The 19,663-nt window shown below is 40.2% G+C and overlaps 1 protein-coding gene across 1 annotated transcript in view; it reads right to left on the bottom strand.

The window, feature by feature from the left end:
* Nucleotides 1-19,663, bottom strand: part of AFF3 (ALF transcription elongation factor 3) — a gene marked incomplete at both ends in the record, with an annotated part of 316,850 nt that overhangs the window by 250,353 nt on the left and 46,834 nt on the right. Inside the window, 2 exons of the mRNA XM_079544079.1 lie at nucleotides 13,042-13,836; nucleotides 18,347-18,467. Coding sequence (XP_079400205.1) covers nucleotides 13,042-13,836; nucleotides 18,347-18,467 — 916 coding nt within the window. The remainder of the gene's footprint in view (nucleotides 1-13,041; nucleotides 13,837-18,346; nucleotides 18,468-19,663) is intronic.

Genomic DNA, 19,663 nt, shown 5'->3' with positions numbered 1-19,663 from the left:
TGGGAACTGCTGCCATGAGGGGTACTGGTGAAGCCCCAGAGGGGGCAGAGCTGTGTTCCAGCCCCATCCACATGAAGTCATCACTAGGCAGAGCTCAGATGGGAAGAGCAGCAGCAGAATTCTCTCCTCCATGAACCTTTAAAGATTTGTGACAGGGGCTTTCTAGCTGAACTTCCTCTGTGTCAGTTCTTCATCCCATGCTCTTTATATAGCAGCAATTAGCATATCTGAGAAATCCCCATTCGGCATGTTTTATGGTCTCTTCCCTGTGTACTGAGATAGTTCTGTAAGTTATGTGCAGGGATATGCCATAACTCCTAATGTGCAACTGTCATGAAATCACTCACATAGATTTATTCACTTAAGAGCCAGTGAGGAAACTGATTCTGAATAGGATGCTCGGGACTTTAATTACCAGGAGGAAAAATGAGCCCTGCACCTTGGACTGGCGAAGAAGCTCCTTTGATGCTCTAAAGGTATGTCCTGAAGTTAATAGATTATATAGCATTTCTAAATTCAAAAACCATCTTGGGCCACCAATCGCTATTCTGTATTGCCATTGCTGACTTTCTTCAAAGCAATAACAATGTCAAAAACAACCACAAGTATTACATCTCAGTTTCTGGTACAAAACAAAGAGAAACTGAAGAAAAAAGGACTGTCTTCCCCCAGGCAATATCTTCTTGACCAAAGGAAGTTCATACAATGTAGAAAAGAAATATTCATTGCTGTCAAACCCTGATCTTGCTACTGTTGAAGACAATGGCAAAACTCTTAATTTCAAGCAGAGGGTGATCAGTGAGTAATTCGAATGGAAGTGGTAAACCTAAGTGACATAATCACTCAGGAACTGTCTTTGCTTCAAGGGACCTAAATGGTAGGAAGAAATGCAGCAAGAAACATTAACTTGGAATTCAGCAATAAGCCTTTGCTGATCCTTTCACTTAATTTTTGTTTCCAGTGCAGAGGTTGTGAAAGAGTTTTATAGACTACGCTGTTGCACAGCAAGCTGTGTCACAGATACCTGAGGATGGAGCTGGCTTTGCTTTCATGCTGACTTGGGGGGCACAGATGCCATTTAGAAAGGTGTCTCTGCCCGCCTGCACCTCATCTGATCCCCCCACAGCTGTGCTTCGTGTAATCTTGGCAGAGCTGCCTTTACTGCTTAGGAAGAGCTTTGAAGCTCTGAAATGAGATTGCAGTAGTAAAAGATGAATCATTTTTGGTTTATTGATGAGAATGTAACTGGATATTATCCGGAGATATAAACTCTCTGAGTTGGGAAAAAAAAGAAAATAGCTGGTATGGTTTCAGAGGCTGAGACAGTGCATGCTCCTCATAGTAACAAATAAAAATATACTGCAGCAAATGCTACTGGTTTTAGGATTGCCCAGTCATCTCTAAGCTACTGAAAGATCTTGTACACAGCCTTGGTCATAAATTGGAGCTGCAATGCCAGCAGTTCCAGTTTGGTTCCTCAAAGCATAACTTCATCCTTTCCTCTTCAGGTTCTGACATTATTCTTCTTTTTTTTCAGACTCCCCCACAAGGCTCACAACATTTTTATGTCCTTTCCTTCTTCGTATGTTTTACTTTTCTGCCTGCTAAATATTTCTGATTAGGTCTGAGAAAGAAATTCTTTATTGGCTTACAGTCTTCTTCAAACTGTCCACTGCATGTTGCCCTTGGTGATTCCTTCTGTGCCCTTTGCCCAGACTGCATATTTTAGCTACAGACTGGTAGTTCCACTTGATCAGCACTTAACTAGCTAATAAATTTTCTTGTATCATATGTCACTCAGAGTGTAATTAAAACTGGAGAAGATCTCTTAGAAAATAATGGGTAACCGCTAAGTCACAGCCGCTCCATATGATATTGGTTTTGACTGTGTTATTAATGAAAAATCTTGTAGCTGCCTTCTACTTCATAGGATAAAGGCTGGAAAAGACATATCAGATCATGTAGTCCAACCAGCAGCCCATCCCCACCATGCCCACTGCCCACGTCCCTCAGTGCCACATCCACACGGTTCTTCAACACCTCCAGGGACGGCGACTGCACCACTTCCCTGGGCAGCCTGTGCCACTGCATCACTGCTCCTTCTGAGATGTTTCCTAATACCCAACCTGAACCTCCCCTGGCACATCTCAGAGTCATTAGAAGCTGCAGTACTTACATAGTTCCCGCCTGTGTTTTGCAATGCACTTGTACAGCCAGTTTTAAATAAATGCCAGCTTTGATTAACAATGGATTACACTGTTGATGGATGCTAATAATCTCTAGTACGTGCAAGAAAAAAACGCCATCATCTTCATTATCTCATTTCAAGAGAGTTACAAAACAGAGAACATTTTAAATCCTTTAAACGAATATTAGGAAAAAGAGATAAGAGTTAACAAGGAATACTCCAATTTTTCCTCTCTTTTTAGCTACATAAGCTTCCATCACAGCCACTTGCAGTAAACACAGAGGAATATGAATATCAATTTTTGGTTCTGAGAGAAAATGCTTGGTCTCTATTAATATTTCCAACCCCATGGCTCATTGGTGCAAATGTTTCAGTGTATTTATGTTCTGAATAGAAGCGGTGTGAAGCCACCTCACATTGGGCCTCCATCTCTCAGAGAAACATGTTGGTGGGGAGGGAAGAGTAGGGCATGCACAAGGGAATTCAGGAAAGGAAATGCTTATCCTGAACTCTGTACGAAGCAAGCTCAGCTTCTCTGGCATGCTGCTTTTAACTCACAAAATAATAAGGGTACCGTATTTCACTGCATGAGATTGTTATATATAAAATACAATTAAGAGATTTGGAGCTGCATGAATATGTAATGTACACATTTCTTTACAGATGCATTTTTCTCCAGACAGGCCGGTGCCTGTTTCAATTTGGAAGCTATCCATTTTCATACAAAGTTAACCAAGAGTGACAGGAAATCAGACGCCTACGTTATTTATCTTTTCTGAACTTGGAAAAAGATACAAAAAAAAAAAAAAAAAAAAAACCAACAAAAACAAAACGGTCTTCTGTTAATTACTTTTCTAGGAAGCTATTTTGTGGTACCATAGGGATAGATCTTCTCTATTCAGAAGTGCTACAGAAATGACAACTTTACGATGTGCAGGGCGAATAAAGTATGTTACATGCAGATATTTAAGGGTATATTTGTCTTCATTTATTGAAAAAGAATATGTGACCAACAATAAAGAATTGAACTGCCTCTGGCCTGGCTGGGTGCATTTACAACAATTACTGGAGGTCTGACCTTTTTAACCTTACACATCAAGCAACACATATACGTTATTTATTTAGCTGGAATTAACAGTGATCTGTGAAGCTCTTTGTATTTGCCTTTGGTTCTCCTGCTCATCAGTCATAACTGACCCCAGTGAGCATGTACAGTGGTGGCAGTTTCATGTCACTCTAATTTATGAAAGACTGGGGAAACTACAGAACAGAGCCATAAAATCTTTCCCGTGGATACTTCAAAAAAAAATCCTAATCCACCTTTATGTTCAGCATGATCCCGCATAGACTGCTCTGAAGACAAAGAGAAGGCAGAAAAACTCTACCTCATTATAATTACTGGAAGGGGGAATGTGAGTCCCTGCAGCAGCAACGGGGGCTTGGACTTCACACCTGACTGCACACCAACACAGTGCTCCAGTGTGGTACAACAGGAGCTGTGAGAAGCTCCCTGTCTGAGCACTATGTTGGTAATCAGAAATCCTCAGCAAGCCACCACTGCTCTCTGCTCTTCCCAAGCACTCCTTTGTTCAGGAGACATCAAGCAGATGGGGAGGAGATGCTCGGATGAAACTCAATGCTGAGGACAGCCTGGCGCTTGCAGCAACCTCCAGGAAAGGATAGGTTTCTCCAACACCTCAATACCCTCACAGAACTTCGGAGCAATCCATGGTAATGGGGTCAAAGGTGGGAAAGTGGGAGCAGTGCCACTGCACATTACGCTGCTTTGTTTCTGGCAGGGAGGATTTTTATTACATCCAGTTACCATCATCATGAGCATTACTGATGGATTCAAAGAAAAAATGCAAATCAGAGAAAACATGCCATTGAAATCTGGTTTTGTAGTTCTAGAAATCTCATTTCCTTCATCAATATCTTTATTGCTTTCCAAAAGGAACTACAGAAGCAATTATACAGGGTTGTGGCCATGTTTATGCATGCACTCTTATATCAACTCCAGATCTAATTCATAAACTGAACCATACTGTCTGATGAAAAAAATAAAAGAAGCAAAAGAAACATGCTTTGATCGCAATAAACCACTGAGCTCTAAAAGGTGGTTACTTGATCATCTTTTGAAAAGGTTGGAAGACCAGTTCTATTGAAGGGAGGATTTCACTTCAGAGAGACCCCAATGAAGTGCCCAGAATATTTACTCAATAACTAGGAAAAACAAAACAAAACAAAAAACCTTGGGAAAAACTCACAAAAAGGCAGGTGCATACATTAAGGATTTCTCTTGACAATCATAAGTTTGCATCCAGTTCCAAGAGATTTTTCTCTGATGATAGCCATCCCACTGGTTAAAACGATGGGAAACAACAAGAGATTCACCATAGCAACAAATGCATAGCATAGCACGTACCATATGGAAAATAATGCATGAAGGAAATTTTAGGCTCTAAATAAATCAATTCTGTGTTTTCAAAATGTATAGGTAAGTTTAGCTAGTGCTTTCCTATAAAAAAAATACAAAAATAAAAGTAAAAAGGGATTATGTTATTTAATTCAGAAGGGAAATGAAATTGAGGGAAACCAGGCAGCTCTAGAACTAAAGTAAAGGTATTCAAACAGCATTTCCCTTCTACAAGAACTACTATGGAAGAATAATTAGAAAAATTAGGCCCACTGTGTTCAATGAACTGCCTGCACACAGGCTTACTCTGTGCCTTTGTGACTGCAGATTGCTGGAAGGAGAGAGGCTTGTACCACAGTTTAAGAGCTATATGGAAAATCCATCTTTGTACATTGTGGTCTCCACTGTTTTTGTTGAGACTGTTTCAAACACCACTCTGTCTATTTAATACATTCTATGCATAGCCCTCCCACGGACTCACTCGAAGGTCCTGAATAACCTACGGCTAGCAGGGATCTTTGCACCACACTGCTCTTGTTGTCCAGTTCTTCCTGTCTAACGTGGGAAAACATTCTTTATTTGTGGGGAAGGTCACTGCTAACATTACAGGGATGAATTGAGCTGTGTCTTCTGGTAAATGTGGCTTGCTAACTCTTTCCCATGAACATCTTGGAAAGAAAACATCAACAACTGGCTCATACTTAGAGTACTTAAGTGCTGTGATTGCTAACTGGCTTCCCAAGCACTGCAATTCTTCAATAAAGCTGATAAATAGTAGAAAAGTATCAACACCCTTAATTCTGTGCCCATGTCTCCAGCCTCTATAGTTAAGTCCACAGTGTCAGAAAAATTCTGGAATTATTTTTTTAATGCATTCAATTCATCTTTCTTTTCTATTTTTATCTAAAAGCATCTTCAGCTGACCCTCTGCTTTCACTTCTGCCTTCCTGGGTCAGAACCCAACACCCTGGGAATCAGAGAAAAAAGGCCAGAATTCAGCTCCTGCCCAAATTGTCATCCTGCAGCAGTCCAACAGGCTCTGTCACAGCAGGGGGTGGACAGTGCTGTGCAGATCTCTCCTAAACCCTCTTCCTTCCTTCCTTGAGGGATGCTCTCTCCCATTATAGGCTGGGATATGTGGTATTTCCAAAGGAGGCCTGCACTCATCAGTACCATCTTCTCTATTTAGTCTATGCTGGAGTTTATATTGCCAAATGAGATGGAACTGCACTTATTTTTTAACACACGAACTTCCAATTTTAAGCATGGACCTGCTTGTTACACATGCTATGCACCGAAGTTCTCCCTAAAACGATTTGATTTTGAACAAATTGTTGACACTAAGCTCATATTTAGGTGTTCTTGTTTTTTTTTCCTCAGAATGGGAAGAAAGGGAGAAAAGAGTTAGGGCGGTTTTTGCTTTCCATTAATGCACAGGGATAGAACTGATAAGAAAAAAAATTGCAGATTTAAAGAACGTTTGCCAGTGTATGTGGCAGATGCTGATAGCTATATATAGACACTCCAATGAGAACGAATGCAGAGCATCTACGCAGGCAAGCAGGAATTTGCCTGTGTAAGGCTAGGGCAAAAATGAAAAAAAAGATTCAACATTTAATCTATCGTGCATTACTTCTCCTGCAGAAGAAGTTGTGTAAGTACTCCATGAAGTGGAATACGAATGTGTCCTCATGATGACCTTATCTACATTTCGTATAAACGTGCTCCCAAATTTAACAGAACATAATCTTTCCTTTTTACTGTTAGGCTGCTACTCATTCCTGAACACAGCCTCAATATCCTTCCTTCATAACCCTGATGCAGCTCGCAAGATGAAATTCAAAAACAGCTCAGATATAAAGAACATGATTTGCCATCTTAGACTTTTCTTATTGTCTCATTTGTAAGAAAATTTTAGAAATGAGAGGCACTTGCTTGCTTTTCCTGCTTCTTGTTCTCTATACATTTCTCTTCCCTTCTATTCTGTGCAGTGGATTTTTACCTACAGCAATATAATCCTAAGTAGTTCAAAATGTGAAATAGCAGTACTTGAGATGACGAGCTATCATTTATACAGAGCAATATGATAATTTTGGAAGGACAGGGAGGTTGGGTATGGATTCTAATTAACACTGATGAACCTGGTTCCTAAAGATTAAATTCCCAAATGAGTAACCACTACCTTTCTACACACAGGTCTATCCAAGTTATTCTCATTAAAACAATTTAAAAAAAAATTATAAGCTTCAGTCTGTGTCAAGATACTCAAGGCTTTCCAAAACTGATTAAAAATATCAAATGAGGTATTGAACTACATTAAAAATCAACCTTTTTAATGTATTGAAAATGGTCTATAATTTGTATTCAATTGCTCTTATTTCCAGTGAATAATAATTGTATTGCAGCCAACTCTGTGCCCTGCTTCTCTGTAAATCTCAAGGGATGTAGAGAAAAGGATTTTGCATCCTGCTGAAGACTCACGTGCTCTGCATGGCATTGCTTCTCACTCCTCAATTCCTACATGGGGCTAACTTTGCTGTATTATATGTTTATTTTTCCACTGATGTCTCCTTCAAACTGGTAAACTCAAATAATGTGTAAATCTATGAGATATACCAGTGGGCTCTGTTAAGTACTGTAAGCTAAATGTACTTTCATGGAAGCAGAGAACTCAGTCTACATGTGGTAGAAAAGTAGACTTGCAAATGAGGAGATTTATGGCAATATATTCCTGTTTTCTTGTTTTCCCTGTCTGTGGAACTTGAAGCTGCCTGTAGCCACATGATGTTCAAAATAAAACTGAAATGTCACACAGAAGTGCATATCACTACAATTTGCCCCTTAAAAGAACAGAGAATATAGTTTGCAGGAATTGGGAAAACAGTTATTTCTTACCACTCACCTCTCTACTTGGACAGGCTTGGAAGCCTCTCCCCTGTCTCCTGCCCCATAATTTTCCCTCCATTGTATCTCACCTTTTATTTCACACCTATGCTCTGCACTCACATCTTGCTTCCTCAACTTGCAGGAAAGCTCTTGCAGCCCAGCTTTCAGGTCAGTTAAGTAGCCACTGAATTTGTTTAGACCAAGTTATAAAGAATAGGTTTTGGAGCATGGTATCTTTATGTACATGTTTTTGAGAACTGGAAGTGTAAAACAAAAAGTTCTACGACAAAACTAGGCTGGAAAACAGAGAGCTAGGGCTATGAAAATGGCACAGAGGGTTGTGATCATTGGCACAAAGTCTTGTTGGAGATAAGTTCCTAATGGTTTACCCCCTCCGGTCAATACTGAAGCCAACACCATTTAGCATCTTCATTAAGAACCAGAATGATGGGCCACAGGGTAGTCTCAGCAAGTTTGTAGATGATGTAAAACTGGGAAAACTGGTTGATAAACCAAAGGGTCGTGCTGCCATCCAGAGGAACGTTGGCAGGCTGGAGAAATGGGCTGATGGGATTTGTTTGAAGTTCATCAAGGAAAAATATAAAATCTTGACTCTGCAAAGGAATCCCATGCACCAATATAGGCTGTCATCTAACCAAATGAAAATTTTCTCTACAGAGGAAGAGAACCTCACAGTGGAAGATTGAGATACAGAGGAAGATCCTCACAGCCATCATGCTGACCATGAGCCACAGATGCACCCATTCACCTGCCCCCCAAAAAAGGCCAACAATACCCAGAGCTGCATTAGGAAAATTGTGGCCTGCAAGGTATGGGAGGTGATGCTTCCTCCCTGCTGAACACTGAGGCCATATCTGAAGTGCTGGAGCCAATACATGAAAGATATGTATGGACTTCCTGGAATTTAGTGAATTTAGTGCAGGGCCACAATTATGGTAATGGGAGAGGATTATCTCTCATACAAGGAGTGGCTGAGAAAGCTGGAACTGTTCAGTGAGGAGAAGAGAAGGTTCAAGAGGGCTAGGAGCAGGGAAAAATCATCAGTATAAATACGTAGGTTGCTCTGAAAATAATGCCTCCCATTTATTTCCAACAGATACAAACAGCATAATAACATTATTTGATAGAGCAAATTCTCAGCTATAAAATACTATTTTTCAACATAGTCACCACTGTTAGCTATGCATTTTCATCAGCAATGAACAAGAGCCTGCATGCTGTGCTCACAAAGATCTAAACCAGCAGAGGTGACCCGCTGATTCACAGCTTCTATGGCAGAGCTGTTGCCAGGAAAAGGTTGTCTATGCAGCCCCTTTTTCATTGGCCCAAACAGCTGGAAGTTAGAAATTGTCAACTCCAAACTATACGCTGCATGTGGTAGGACAGTTTGGTCAAGACTGGCAATGTGCTCCATGGTCTTCAAACTAATATGGGACCTGGTATTACTGAGTTGCAAGAAAAAGGCTGTCTTCTTCTCTGGCCTGACTCCGTAAGTTTGAGCCTTCAGCTTAGCACTGCAATGTAACTGTCAGAGTTGATGGCTTGTCTGGGTTCCAGAAAATCCAGAAGAATCACCCCTTTCCTATCCCAAAAGTTAGTGCATATCACTTTACCCACTGAAGGCTGCACATTGAGCTTTTTCATCGATGGGGAATTCACGTGTCACCACTTCATGGACTACTGTTTTAACTCCAGCTCTCAGAAGTGACACTATGTCTCATCACTGCTAATGGTGTGATCCAGGAAATTGTCATCTTCAGCTATCTATTGGTTCAGTAAGTCCTTATAAACTTGTATATGGTGTTCTTTCAGTTCCTGTGTCAGTATACATGGGACCCACCTGGCACAAACTCTGTGGTAAGTTTCCAATGCATTTAAGATGATGTTCATCTCTACACAGGGTTTCCCAGTCATAGTCCATCCATTCACATGGATGAGCTGATCAGGAAGCTCTTCGTTTTGTGGTGTGAAATGCTGTACATGGCCATGTGGAACACGGCTTGTCTTTCATGTCACTGCCACCACTGCTGAATGGCCCCACCCACTGCCTCACTGTGTTCACGTGCACTGTTTGGTTTCCATAAACATTCAGCAAGAGTCAATGAATATCAGAGGGTGCCATTTTTTCCACATGGAAGAATTCAGTTCCACATCTTTGCTTTATCTGAGCTCCGTGTCAGACACAATTGTGTCAGACTGCCCCTCTGCTGCCATCTAGTACATGGCAACAAAATGCAACAATATTGTCAGGAAGGTTCAGCCTCTACTGTCATCCCACCAACATCTGCCTCAGGCATTGTGCATCAACATAATATAATAGAAGGCATTACTTTTAGAGCAGCCCTCATATGTACCTGATTTCAGGCAACAGAGAATAAGGAGCAAGATTCTTCTCATTAGTAGTTGGTGACAGGACAAGATGGAGAGTATGAACTAAAAGACATGAAATCCCATTTGAGCACAAGAATACATTTTCTTATTGTGAGAGTGATTAATCCTGGGCACAGGTTGTAGAGAACTAGTGGAGTCTCCAGCTGTAGAGACTGACATGGTCATCGGCAGCTTGTTCTAGTTGACCCCTCTTGAGCAAGGAGATTGGACTAGACAATTTCAAGAGGTCACTTACAACATCAGCCATTTGATTATTCTGTGACTCTATTAAAGATCTCATGGTAATGCCTACATTAAGCTCACAGAGCACACTAACTGCCCTACTTATCCCATTTCAGTCATATGCTTTTTATTTTAGCATACAGCAAGCTTCATTCAACCACATGCACTCCAGATACCCTATTCCCATATTCTCAGTCTCTCTCCTTTTCCCCCTATTTTTCTGACTTCTCTCAGGAAACTTTCTGGCATCCATTTCTGTGTCCACATAGTTTCCCAGACACTGTCCTTGCCTATTTGTCAGTCTGTTTTCCCTCATGATCAACCTGTATTTCATCTCTACTCGTCTGGCCGTTCCATGTCCACTAGGGATACCTGATTTCTTCTGGCCATCACCTTTAGTCCCATCCTGTGCAAGGGAAACCTCATTTTGTCTGCAAAGTTTAGAAGACTATGCTAGCTTATGTGGTGAAAGTGGCTTAAAATTTATATCCCTAATAAAGGACAGTGACCTTTTGATGCCAACGAGGAGTTCTATGAGTTTGAAAGCAGAAATTCAAAGAATGCATGGAAATTTTTACAGAACCTTATCAGAAGATGTATGATAAAAATGAGAAGAATGGAAAGGCATTTTGAAGAAAAAAAATAAGTACTACTGAAAATTAAAGGGAGAATAGATTAGGCAACCACAACAAAAATATCCAGTCTTAGTCAATACTTCTCGCTGTAGCAATATCAGTGTGTTACCATTTTCATCCTGTGCCACTTGGAATGGAAAATGTTAGAACAAAGGAAACATCAAGATAAAGGAAAAAATGTTGGGTACTTTTATCGTCAGTACTCTCAGCCCTCAAATATGAGATCTAAGCATTGTCTTTTATTAGCTCAAATTACAAATCCCAACACCACCCGTAACATCTACCATTTCTTCTGAGCAATATGTCTATCATTTTTATAATCACTTAATCTCTTTTTCTTCACCTACCAGACAATGCTTTTTTGTCTACATCCTTTAACTTCAGCTAAATGTTTATGTTATCAAATACTATTTCAAGAATACTGTGTCCCACAAAACTTGTGAGAAGCTGGTGAACACTGTAGCGGTTACCTTGCGGTCCGTGCTCTCCTACCATTGCCTACATTGCTATCAGTATCTAAGCAAGTTAGTTTAAGCAATCTCAAATACATCTATATGTCTACAAACTGCAGTATAAATTTACCCTTATGCATCATCATGGATTACGTACAACAAGTGAAAGCTTTCTTTCCTACTGAGGTAGGCAAATCTGGAATGCAAATGGAAAAGTCTGAATTTCAGACAAACAAATGATTGCCTATCAAAATCCCTTTCCAAACTAGTCACTAGGGTATTGCATATATGTGAAGGGGGAAATTTGTAAGATTCAGACAATTGCCACAGGCATCTTTAATTCTAACAATACTTCTTACTTGCAGATAGTGGCAAGTGAGAAGTCTGAAGGAGGTAATAATAGCTAAATGGATATTAGCATATGCCATTACCTGATCTATCTGCACAATTACAGCAATCTGTGAATGCTAAATTTGCTTATCACATCTGACTTAAGTGCCTAAAACAACCCCTTTTCAGTAACAACATATCTCTTCAGAATGGTTTGGAACTGATGGAACTTAAACTTAGAGAAAAACCACATGGGCATAATGTCTACAGGAACTGAGAAAAGTAATTGCTTCCAGAGAGACTTCTTTCCTCAACCAAACGGAAGAGGGAATACAGCAGTCAACTCCATTTCTGAAAAACAGGCATTAAGAGGCCAGAGAGCTTTACCAAAAATTAGAGTTTTCTTCTCCTTTAGCAGTGCCAGGAAAATTTAAAAAAAAAAAGACTACAAACATTTCAAGGCACACCACAGTCATCAAATAAGAGTAAACAATCAGTATATCTCTGCTCTGAGACGCTATCAGTGATTCAGTCAAATAAAATCATTCAGTCCTATAAATACTATAAATTGTTTAAGCCATGGGAGCTCTGCCGGTTTGCACAAGAAGATGTGACCATCTTTGTATAAATGTGAACGGTCTCTCAATACACCCATGAAATAAAAAAAAAAAAAACATTCTTCATTCTGCCAAAAACAACCATTCCCTTCCCTCCCCACCCAAAAAACTCAAAACAGAAAATCACATAATACACAAGTGACAAAATAAGGTGTCCTAATGTAGCCAATGGAATGTGAAATAAACAAACATAAAATAAGCCCAAACAGATACCTTTCACATCTACTGCTAATAACAGAAAAGTTGCCTAGAAGTTTTTTTGGATATGTTCTCACCTTTATAGCAAGACTGATTTTTATAGACTGTGTTTATTTAGGAAGAAAACCTTGGTCTGTTTGAAAATTGATTTGAAAGAGAAGATTTTATGAATGACAGTCTCATTGCTACATTTTTATCTATTCCACAGATCTCACATTGCTAACTATAATTTATCTAGATTGTAAAGCTACTTTGACATCATTGAGGATGGCAGAACTACTTCTGATGCCAAGCACTTCATTTAATCACTGAGAAAAAGAAGAAAGTCAACTGAGTATGAACACTGTGACATAACACACAAGCCTAGCTAAAAGATGAATTTAAAATATCCCGACATTACATATGGACATTCAGGAAAAAAAAAAAAAAAGTAATATATACTATTAGAAAACGTGGCACTGAGGAGGTGTTATGGACCTGATGACATTTTGATGTTGAGATCTCTTTATATTACCGTGTGGTTGCTATTTGCATGTCAATGTTTGCAAAGTAAAAAATAAATATAAAAACTAAGACATTAAAAATATGTAAAGAGACAGATGCAGTTTGCAGTTCTAAGCTGCAAGTTCTAAGATCTATTCATCTATTCAGGACAGGATGTCATAAAAAGCATCAAAACACATACCTCTTCTTGCTTAGGAATGTTGAACTTCGTCATCTTTGACTTGGTCCTGGCCGAATCAGGTTTGTTCGAAGGCACTCCCCTGTACAACTTGGTCGTCTCAGTCAATAACTTCAGCTTTGGAGACTCATCAGGGGCCTGGTCTTGACCGTCCATTGGCCTTACATAAGCCGTTGGTTTCTGCTGAACCAGACTGGGCTTCGAAGCAAGAGATGGTGGGAAGTTCTGGACACAGTGCCCACTGCTGTGCTTTGAGGGTCTCTCTTGCACTTGAGCTCCTCCTTCTGAGCCACAATTTAACTTTGCTGGCTGCTGCACTCTGCTGACACTGTCACCTAATGTGGCTCTCAGTGAGCTTTGCTGGGCAGCATTGGAGGAGGAGGAGGTGGGACTAGATGCATAGCGTTTCAGTTTCTCCAGACTTGATTTTTGGTTTGCCAGTTTGAAGTCACCCTTATGGGACTCCAGTGAGCGGTGTCCATGCTTGCTGGCTCTCTGCTGACCTTCTGAAGCAGCATTGTGCCCAGCCTTCTGCCAACCCATTGTGGTACTTTTGCTCTGCTGCGCAGGTAGGGCTGCTGGTGCGGAAGAAGTGTTGGAAATGGAAGGAAGAGGTGGCGGTCTTGAGTCGGCGATAAGAAGTTCATCGGGCTTGGGGAGAGGTGTCTGAGGAACCCCAGGTTTTGGAACCCCAACAAGGTGGCTCTGGTTTGATCGGTCAGTTAACAAATCTTTCATTTCATCATAGTTGCCCAGTGTATTCTGGATGCGATTAGAGAGCTCGTCCCCCTTGTTAGTCTGCAAAACAAAAATTGAGTGTTCTACAACAGTCAACCTAAGATAAACAAAATTCCCTGCACGCTTCTGCTGAAATCTTTACTGAAGTTGCACTCTCTTATTCAGCAGCCGTGTTGAGGGATGAAATCGAAAATCCTTATTGTCTCTGAAGATACTTGTCAACATCTTAAATCTACCCTGAACTGGAAAAGCTATAAAGGGCCTTAGAGTATATAAAAAAAGAAATCTATCACTGGTATCATGCTGTAGTTAAAATATATTACCTGGAAACTAGAAAATTTATTATTGCAACTACACAGAACAGTTTGGATTAAATCTGACCATGATAAAACTTTTCCTATAGCCCAGTGCAAGCTCTCCGTCAGCCATGAATGAAAATATTGCATTCCTGATTATCTTCTCTGCCTCTTTAAGTTTTCACATTGCATCTGGGAAGCCATGCAAGACCCAGTGTAAGCACTGAATGAACTCTCTGGTCTAAGCCAGCCAAATACTGCAAGATGACCTGAAGGCAGCTCATGGGAGAGTGGGAAAACTACAGATTGTTACATCCTTCTGATGAAAGTGCTCTGTTGGGATGTTCACTCCAGAACACTCTTCCCTTTGGGAAAAATGAGTAAGTAGAACTCCCCAAATTCTTGAAAATACTCAGTATTTAATTGTACAGCAGTGGAGACACAGTCAGCATTTCCACCCTTGAAGATTAATCATTGTTTTTGAAATCATCCATTTAATTCCTTGTTTAAAAGGAAGAAGCTCCACAAAGAAATAAAACAAGTGGAAAAAAAAAATACTGAAGAAAGTTGAAAATTATTTCTTTAAAAAGTCACTGTAAGAAAAGGAGTATATCATTAGCATCTCTGTAGCACAGATTTTTCTGAACCCTATCAAGAATCAGGTGTGTGATGTGCTTTGTTTTGTGTTTTCAGAGGAAGATAGTAATGAGATAGTGGTGTTGTCCTTTCTCTCTTCCAGATATGGAGTCTCAATGGGGAAACATTCATATGCTTCAGAAGGCCAAGCTATCATCTCTGGATCCTCTGTTTAGAGGGGAAACAGTAGCTTAGAGATGAAGGAAGTAAAAGGATTGGAAAATAACCTCTTATATACAGAAATGTGAAGGATGTAGTAGGAATATCAATCACTCTGGAAATGTGGGGATTTTTTTTCAAGAATTCCAATAAAATTGAAGCACTGATTCACAGTCAACATAGCTTAAGAAGGGAATGTTCCTTCACTTCACAAGAATCACACAGATGTCCTAGAGAAGAGGAAATTACTTAAGAGGCTTCAAAAGTGGGAACCATCAGGCGTATCTAAAAAGAAAGTGTTGCAGATGAGTTGCCTAGCTCACAGCTTTAACTGGGGTAGGAAGCATGTTCAACTCAGGCAGAGTAAGAGGCACAGAAAGAGTCTACATGAGGATGCTTGGTTGGTACAGTGGTAAAAACTGAACAGCTGACAATGAAGATCTGGATGATCAGATTTATGGCTATCTGCAGTTGGGCTTATTGATCTTCAAGATGGTTGGAGATATATTCATATGTCTTCTGGGGTCTGTGGCTACTACACTTAGGTATCTTCTTGACCAGAATTATTTTCTGAAGGCATAGAGAAGTTTGCTTTTACCCAGTGGATCTCTTCTGTCCCTCCAGTGGACATTCAATTTGTGTAGCTATCTTGAAGAAAGATGCATTTCAAGCTTCCCTTAGGGAAGGAGATATACGCTTGGGTCTGTGCCCAGCCTGTCTCAGCCAGCCTGTGCCTCAGGTTTCCTTCCCTCCCAGGAGCACAGCAACAAGGACCTCAGAATGGAACAGGGCCCCTAATACCCATAAGTCTCCTCCAGCACAGACCATTTGTGGGGCAGCTCTCTATCCAGTTAGATCAATGGATGCAAAAGAATTTATCTTTAAGTTTTATCCCAAAAAATCCAACTTGCCTAACAGATAGTCAGTTCTATCTCATGACTGCTAATTGGATGAGAGGTAAATAAAAGCCTAGTTGCAGATTATCTATAGACTGTCACTAGCCCAGACAAGCCAGTAGACTATAGGTATGATACGAAGGTGATACAGAGATGCCTGTTATTGAGAAATGCCAGATAACCACAAAAATAATTGCAACAAAAAGATCTAATGCTTTTACAATGGAACATGCTGTGACTGGTGGGTATTGTTTGTTCCTTCTGGATACACTGGGGCATCTTGAGGGAAGAAGATTTTGTGCTGGGCTGAGCTCAGCTGGAATAGTTCTCCTGGGAAACAGCTGGGACCTGATGTAACTTGCTGGGAGCTTTAGATGTTAAAGCTTTTCCTATTATTTGCTCTGAAATATTGCTGGCTTTATTTAATCACTCACATAGGGAAAACATAATCACAAAATGATTAAGTAGGAAAAGCATTCTGTGCAAACATTTATAACTTACAGTGCTCTGACATTCTTCAGTGTAGGATGTATTCCTGCATTTGAAGACTTGCAAGATCCAGCACTTTGAAAAATAAGCCAGATGGTTGCATGGAAGTCCATCAGATTTTTTTCTCCATGAAAAACACCTATGTGGTTAATGGGTCAAAATATTCTGTCCATGAAATATCCAGAATGAAATTCTGTTTTTTTATCTCCCGCAAAATACATCTCTAGTAAAAGACAGTGGATTTCCTGGAATCCTTCCTAGAGGGTTGCTATGGATACTTTGAAATTAACTGGATAAGGCGCAACCGAAAGAGTCAAGATTTTTCAGGAAATCTGATGTTTGAGAAAGAGTACATGCCATTTAAGAGATTTCCAGTCTGTCTTTGATTTTCAGATATGGCCTTCTGAATGGCAAATCCTTTGCCAACACCTTTTCTAAAGGATAGTCCAAATATGGACATGATGTTTACAGGTGATAAGCAGGGGTGGAGTCCCTATTCTGATTTTCTCGTGGGATACCTGCTAAGCACCTTCACTGCTTCTACAGGCTGCATCCACTAGTTTTCATCCATTCCTGCTGTAGATGGAATTATTCTGAGGTTGTGCAAAGATCCCTTCAGATGTCATAAATAAATCAGAAGCTACTGGTGAGTCCATGATACATGAAGTCTGTAGCATGACAGTAAGTACATTGAGACAGAGGTAATAATCCAAGTGTGTACAGTTTTCCAGCTATGCCACTTTTGTAAGTAATTTAAGCCTCAGTATACCCACTTTCAATACCGCAGACAAAACAGTATCAGAGACCAAGCAAAAAAAACAGGTCCTTTTTTTCTTAGGAATATATCCGATTGGATCCACCAAATGGAAAATTATTAGTCCCTATTGCAGTGGAGTCTTCAGTAAATGCCAAGACACGGCTAACATGTTTCAGGCTTTTTTCCGTGCATTAGCCCTTGATTGGTCTCACAGTAGACTTTTTCAAATGGAGCCTTAAGGAAGATTTCAAGACATTTCCCATGGTTTCTAAATGCCTTTGTAATGAATCTGAAATTCAGGCAGCTGGAGGTCAGCTTCAAGGCAGGCAGAGCTGTCTTCTATCAAGGGACATGGTTTGAAGGTGGTAGATCTTCCTTTTTTATTAGGAACTAGAAACAACAACAGTCTGGAAGGATTAGCAAGTTAAAAGGTGACCCTGGGACACGAGCAAATGCTCAGAAGTACTGAAGTCAGGTGCAGTAGCCAAATGCCAGGTCCCTCATAGGACTCTGGAAAGAGGCACTGAGTATCCAAAGCATCAAGGACAAGTGAAGCAGCATGGAGGGGAAAGGCTTCACAGTACGGTGGATTTAATAGCAACTTGGGCATAACTGGAAGGTCACAGGAGGAGATACATGATGTTGTTCTAATGCACACAGGCAAAGTCACTGATTAGCTAGAGGAGAGAGGCACCCTCTGTGGGATACTACTCTCTGGTCCTATCCATAAAGGCTTGGTTTGCAGGCTTCTGGAGACAGTGGTTATGTGCAGAGCATCCTGCTGGATCCTTCCAACAGGAGGCAGGCATGGTTGTGTCTCACCTTGCTGTTTCCATGAGGATTAAAATAAGGAGTTGAATTACTTCTGCCTTTGCTGAGGGCAAAACATGCCTAGCAGACAAATACTGTTGGTACTGCTTACAGGAAAAAAAAAAATAAAAACAAGATATTTCATCACATTAACCTTGGCCAGAGCATGATGTTTACTGTATAGCTTGACCTTCACACATAACTCTAACACAATTACTTTCTCCTATGTGTTGCAGAAACAGGGCACCATCACCTTCACCTCCTAGTTTTAATGCCATCTCAAATATTGTTAGGACATTTCTCATTTATTTCATTCTCATGTGCTGCTGAACATTATAGGAAGCTAATGTAAGAAAAATCCAATTCTCAATGAACCATAAATGTTCTATGCAAATTTTGAGGGGCTGGCACTTGTGGGAGGTTGTTGAGACCTGGACAATACCTTCTGCAGGCTGCGATTTAATACTGTGAAATAAAATAATAATAATAATTAAAATAAAAAAGTCTCCCGGACGGGAAGCATCTACCTTGTACGGTTCACTGAAGAGGGAGTAACTGGTGTTAAATGTGCCATCCTCCTGCTGGGCCTCCTGATTTCTCCTTTCCCATTCTTTCCTGCGCAGCACGTTTCTATCCGGCTCGTAGACACTACAGCAAAAAAGAGGAATAGATTTTTAGAGTTAAAAATTAGCAAGCAGCATATAAACCAGTGTGAATTTGAAAGTGAAGAACTCTGGTTTGCAGACAGATGGCAAAAAATAAGCAGGAACATGAATCAGTTGAATGCCAGTCCAAGCAGACCGGGGAGGCTCTGGTCTCTGGGAATGCTGATGCTTTCTTCACACAGGGAATAGATAATTAAATTCTTGCAGAAGAATAGAAAAGGAATCGCAGAGCAGGATCTAGTCTGTACAGAACCTCACTGCTTGAAATGTGACAAAGGAAATATCTAAGCAACTTTGACAAAGATTGAAAGTACTCTTCAGGCAGATGGTAATTACAGCTATGAGTAAATAGAAATTATGAACATATTTCCACTTATGACATATCCTCTGAGTGTTGTGTGAGAATGCTCCTTTTTTTTACATGGATGTGTTTCTGTAGTGATTCTTTCATTAACTAGCTCCCTAAAGAGCTGTTAAAACTACATGCTGTAGTGGTTTCCACAGTTAGGCTGCTTCTTCTGATCTCTGTTAATCAGCCAAGTCATGAAACTACTGCTGAAACAATTCCTCTTTCTGATGGATTTGACACTATCACAACTATAGAGCACGAACACATGAATACTAGCATGACAGTGTATATACGGCTGGTGGAGTGTAGCTTGAGAGGGAATAAAATCACTGTACTACACAACAGTATTAATTTTTAGAAATGAATTAGACACCAATATAGACATACAAAATAAAAAATAACTTTTTTTTTTTTTTTTTCAGAACTCAACTACAATGTGTGACATCATAAAACAGAGAGTCCTTTCCCCGAATTTCCTCAAAACAACACAGGTTTAGGCATTTCCTCCTGTACATTTTATTCTCATCAAAAGAAATCCAGTGCATCCAATCAGCTCTCCTTGTTATTTCAGGACGAGTTGCCTATTTTGCCTAGCTCAGCTAATGCCTTTCTTCTGGCACTGTAAATCTGTAAACCAGAAATATATATTAATGTCATGTAAGTGCACCATGTGTTAATGAAAAAAAAATGTTGCCTCGCTAACCACTTCCTGGTTAGCAAAACATATGTTGCATTGGCTTCCCACGTGATATTACCTAGTGTGCCTCGGGCAAGCCTGCAAAAAGGCCACCAGCTATCTGATTCTAATTCTAGACTTGAGAGAGCTGAAA

This window comes from Tetrao urogallus, assembly GCF_951394365.1.
Source record: "Tetrao urogallus genome assembly, chromosome: 1".
NCBI lineage: Eukaryota > Metazoa > Chordata > Aves > Galliformes > Phasianidae > Tetrao > Tetrao urogallus.
Note: the sequence above shows the minus strand (reverse complement) of the source record. Positions and strands in the feature narration are given on the sequence as shown.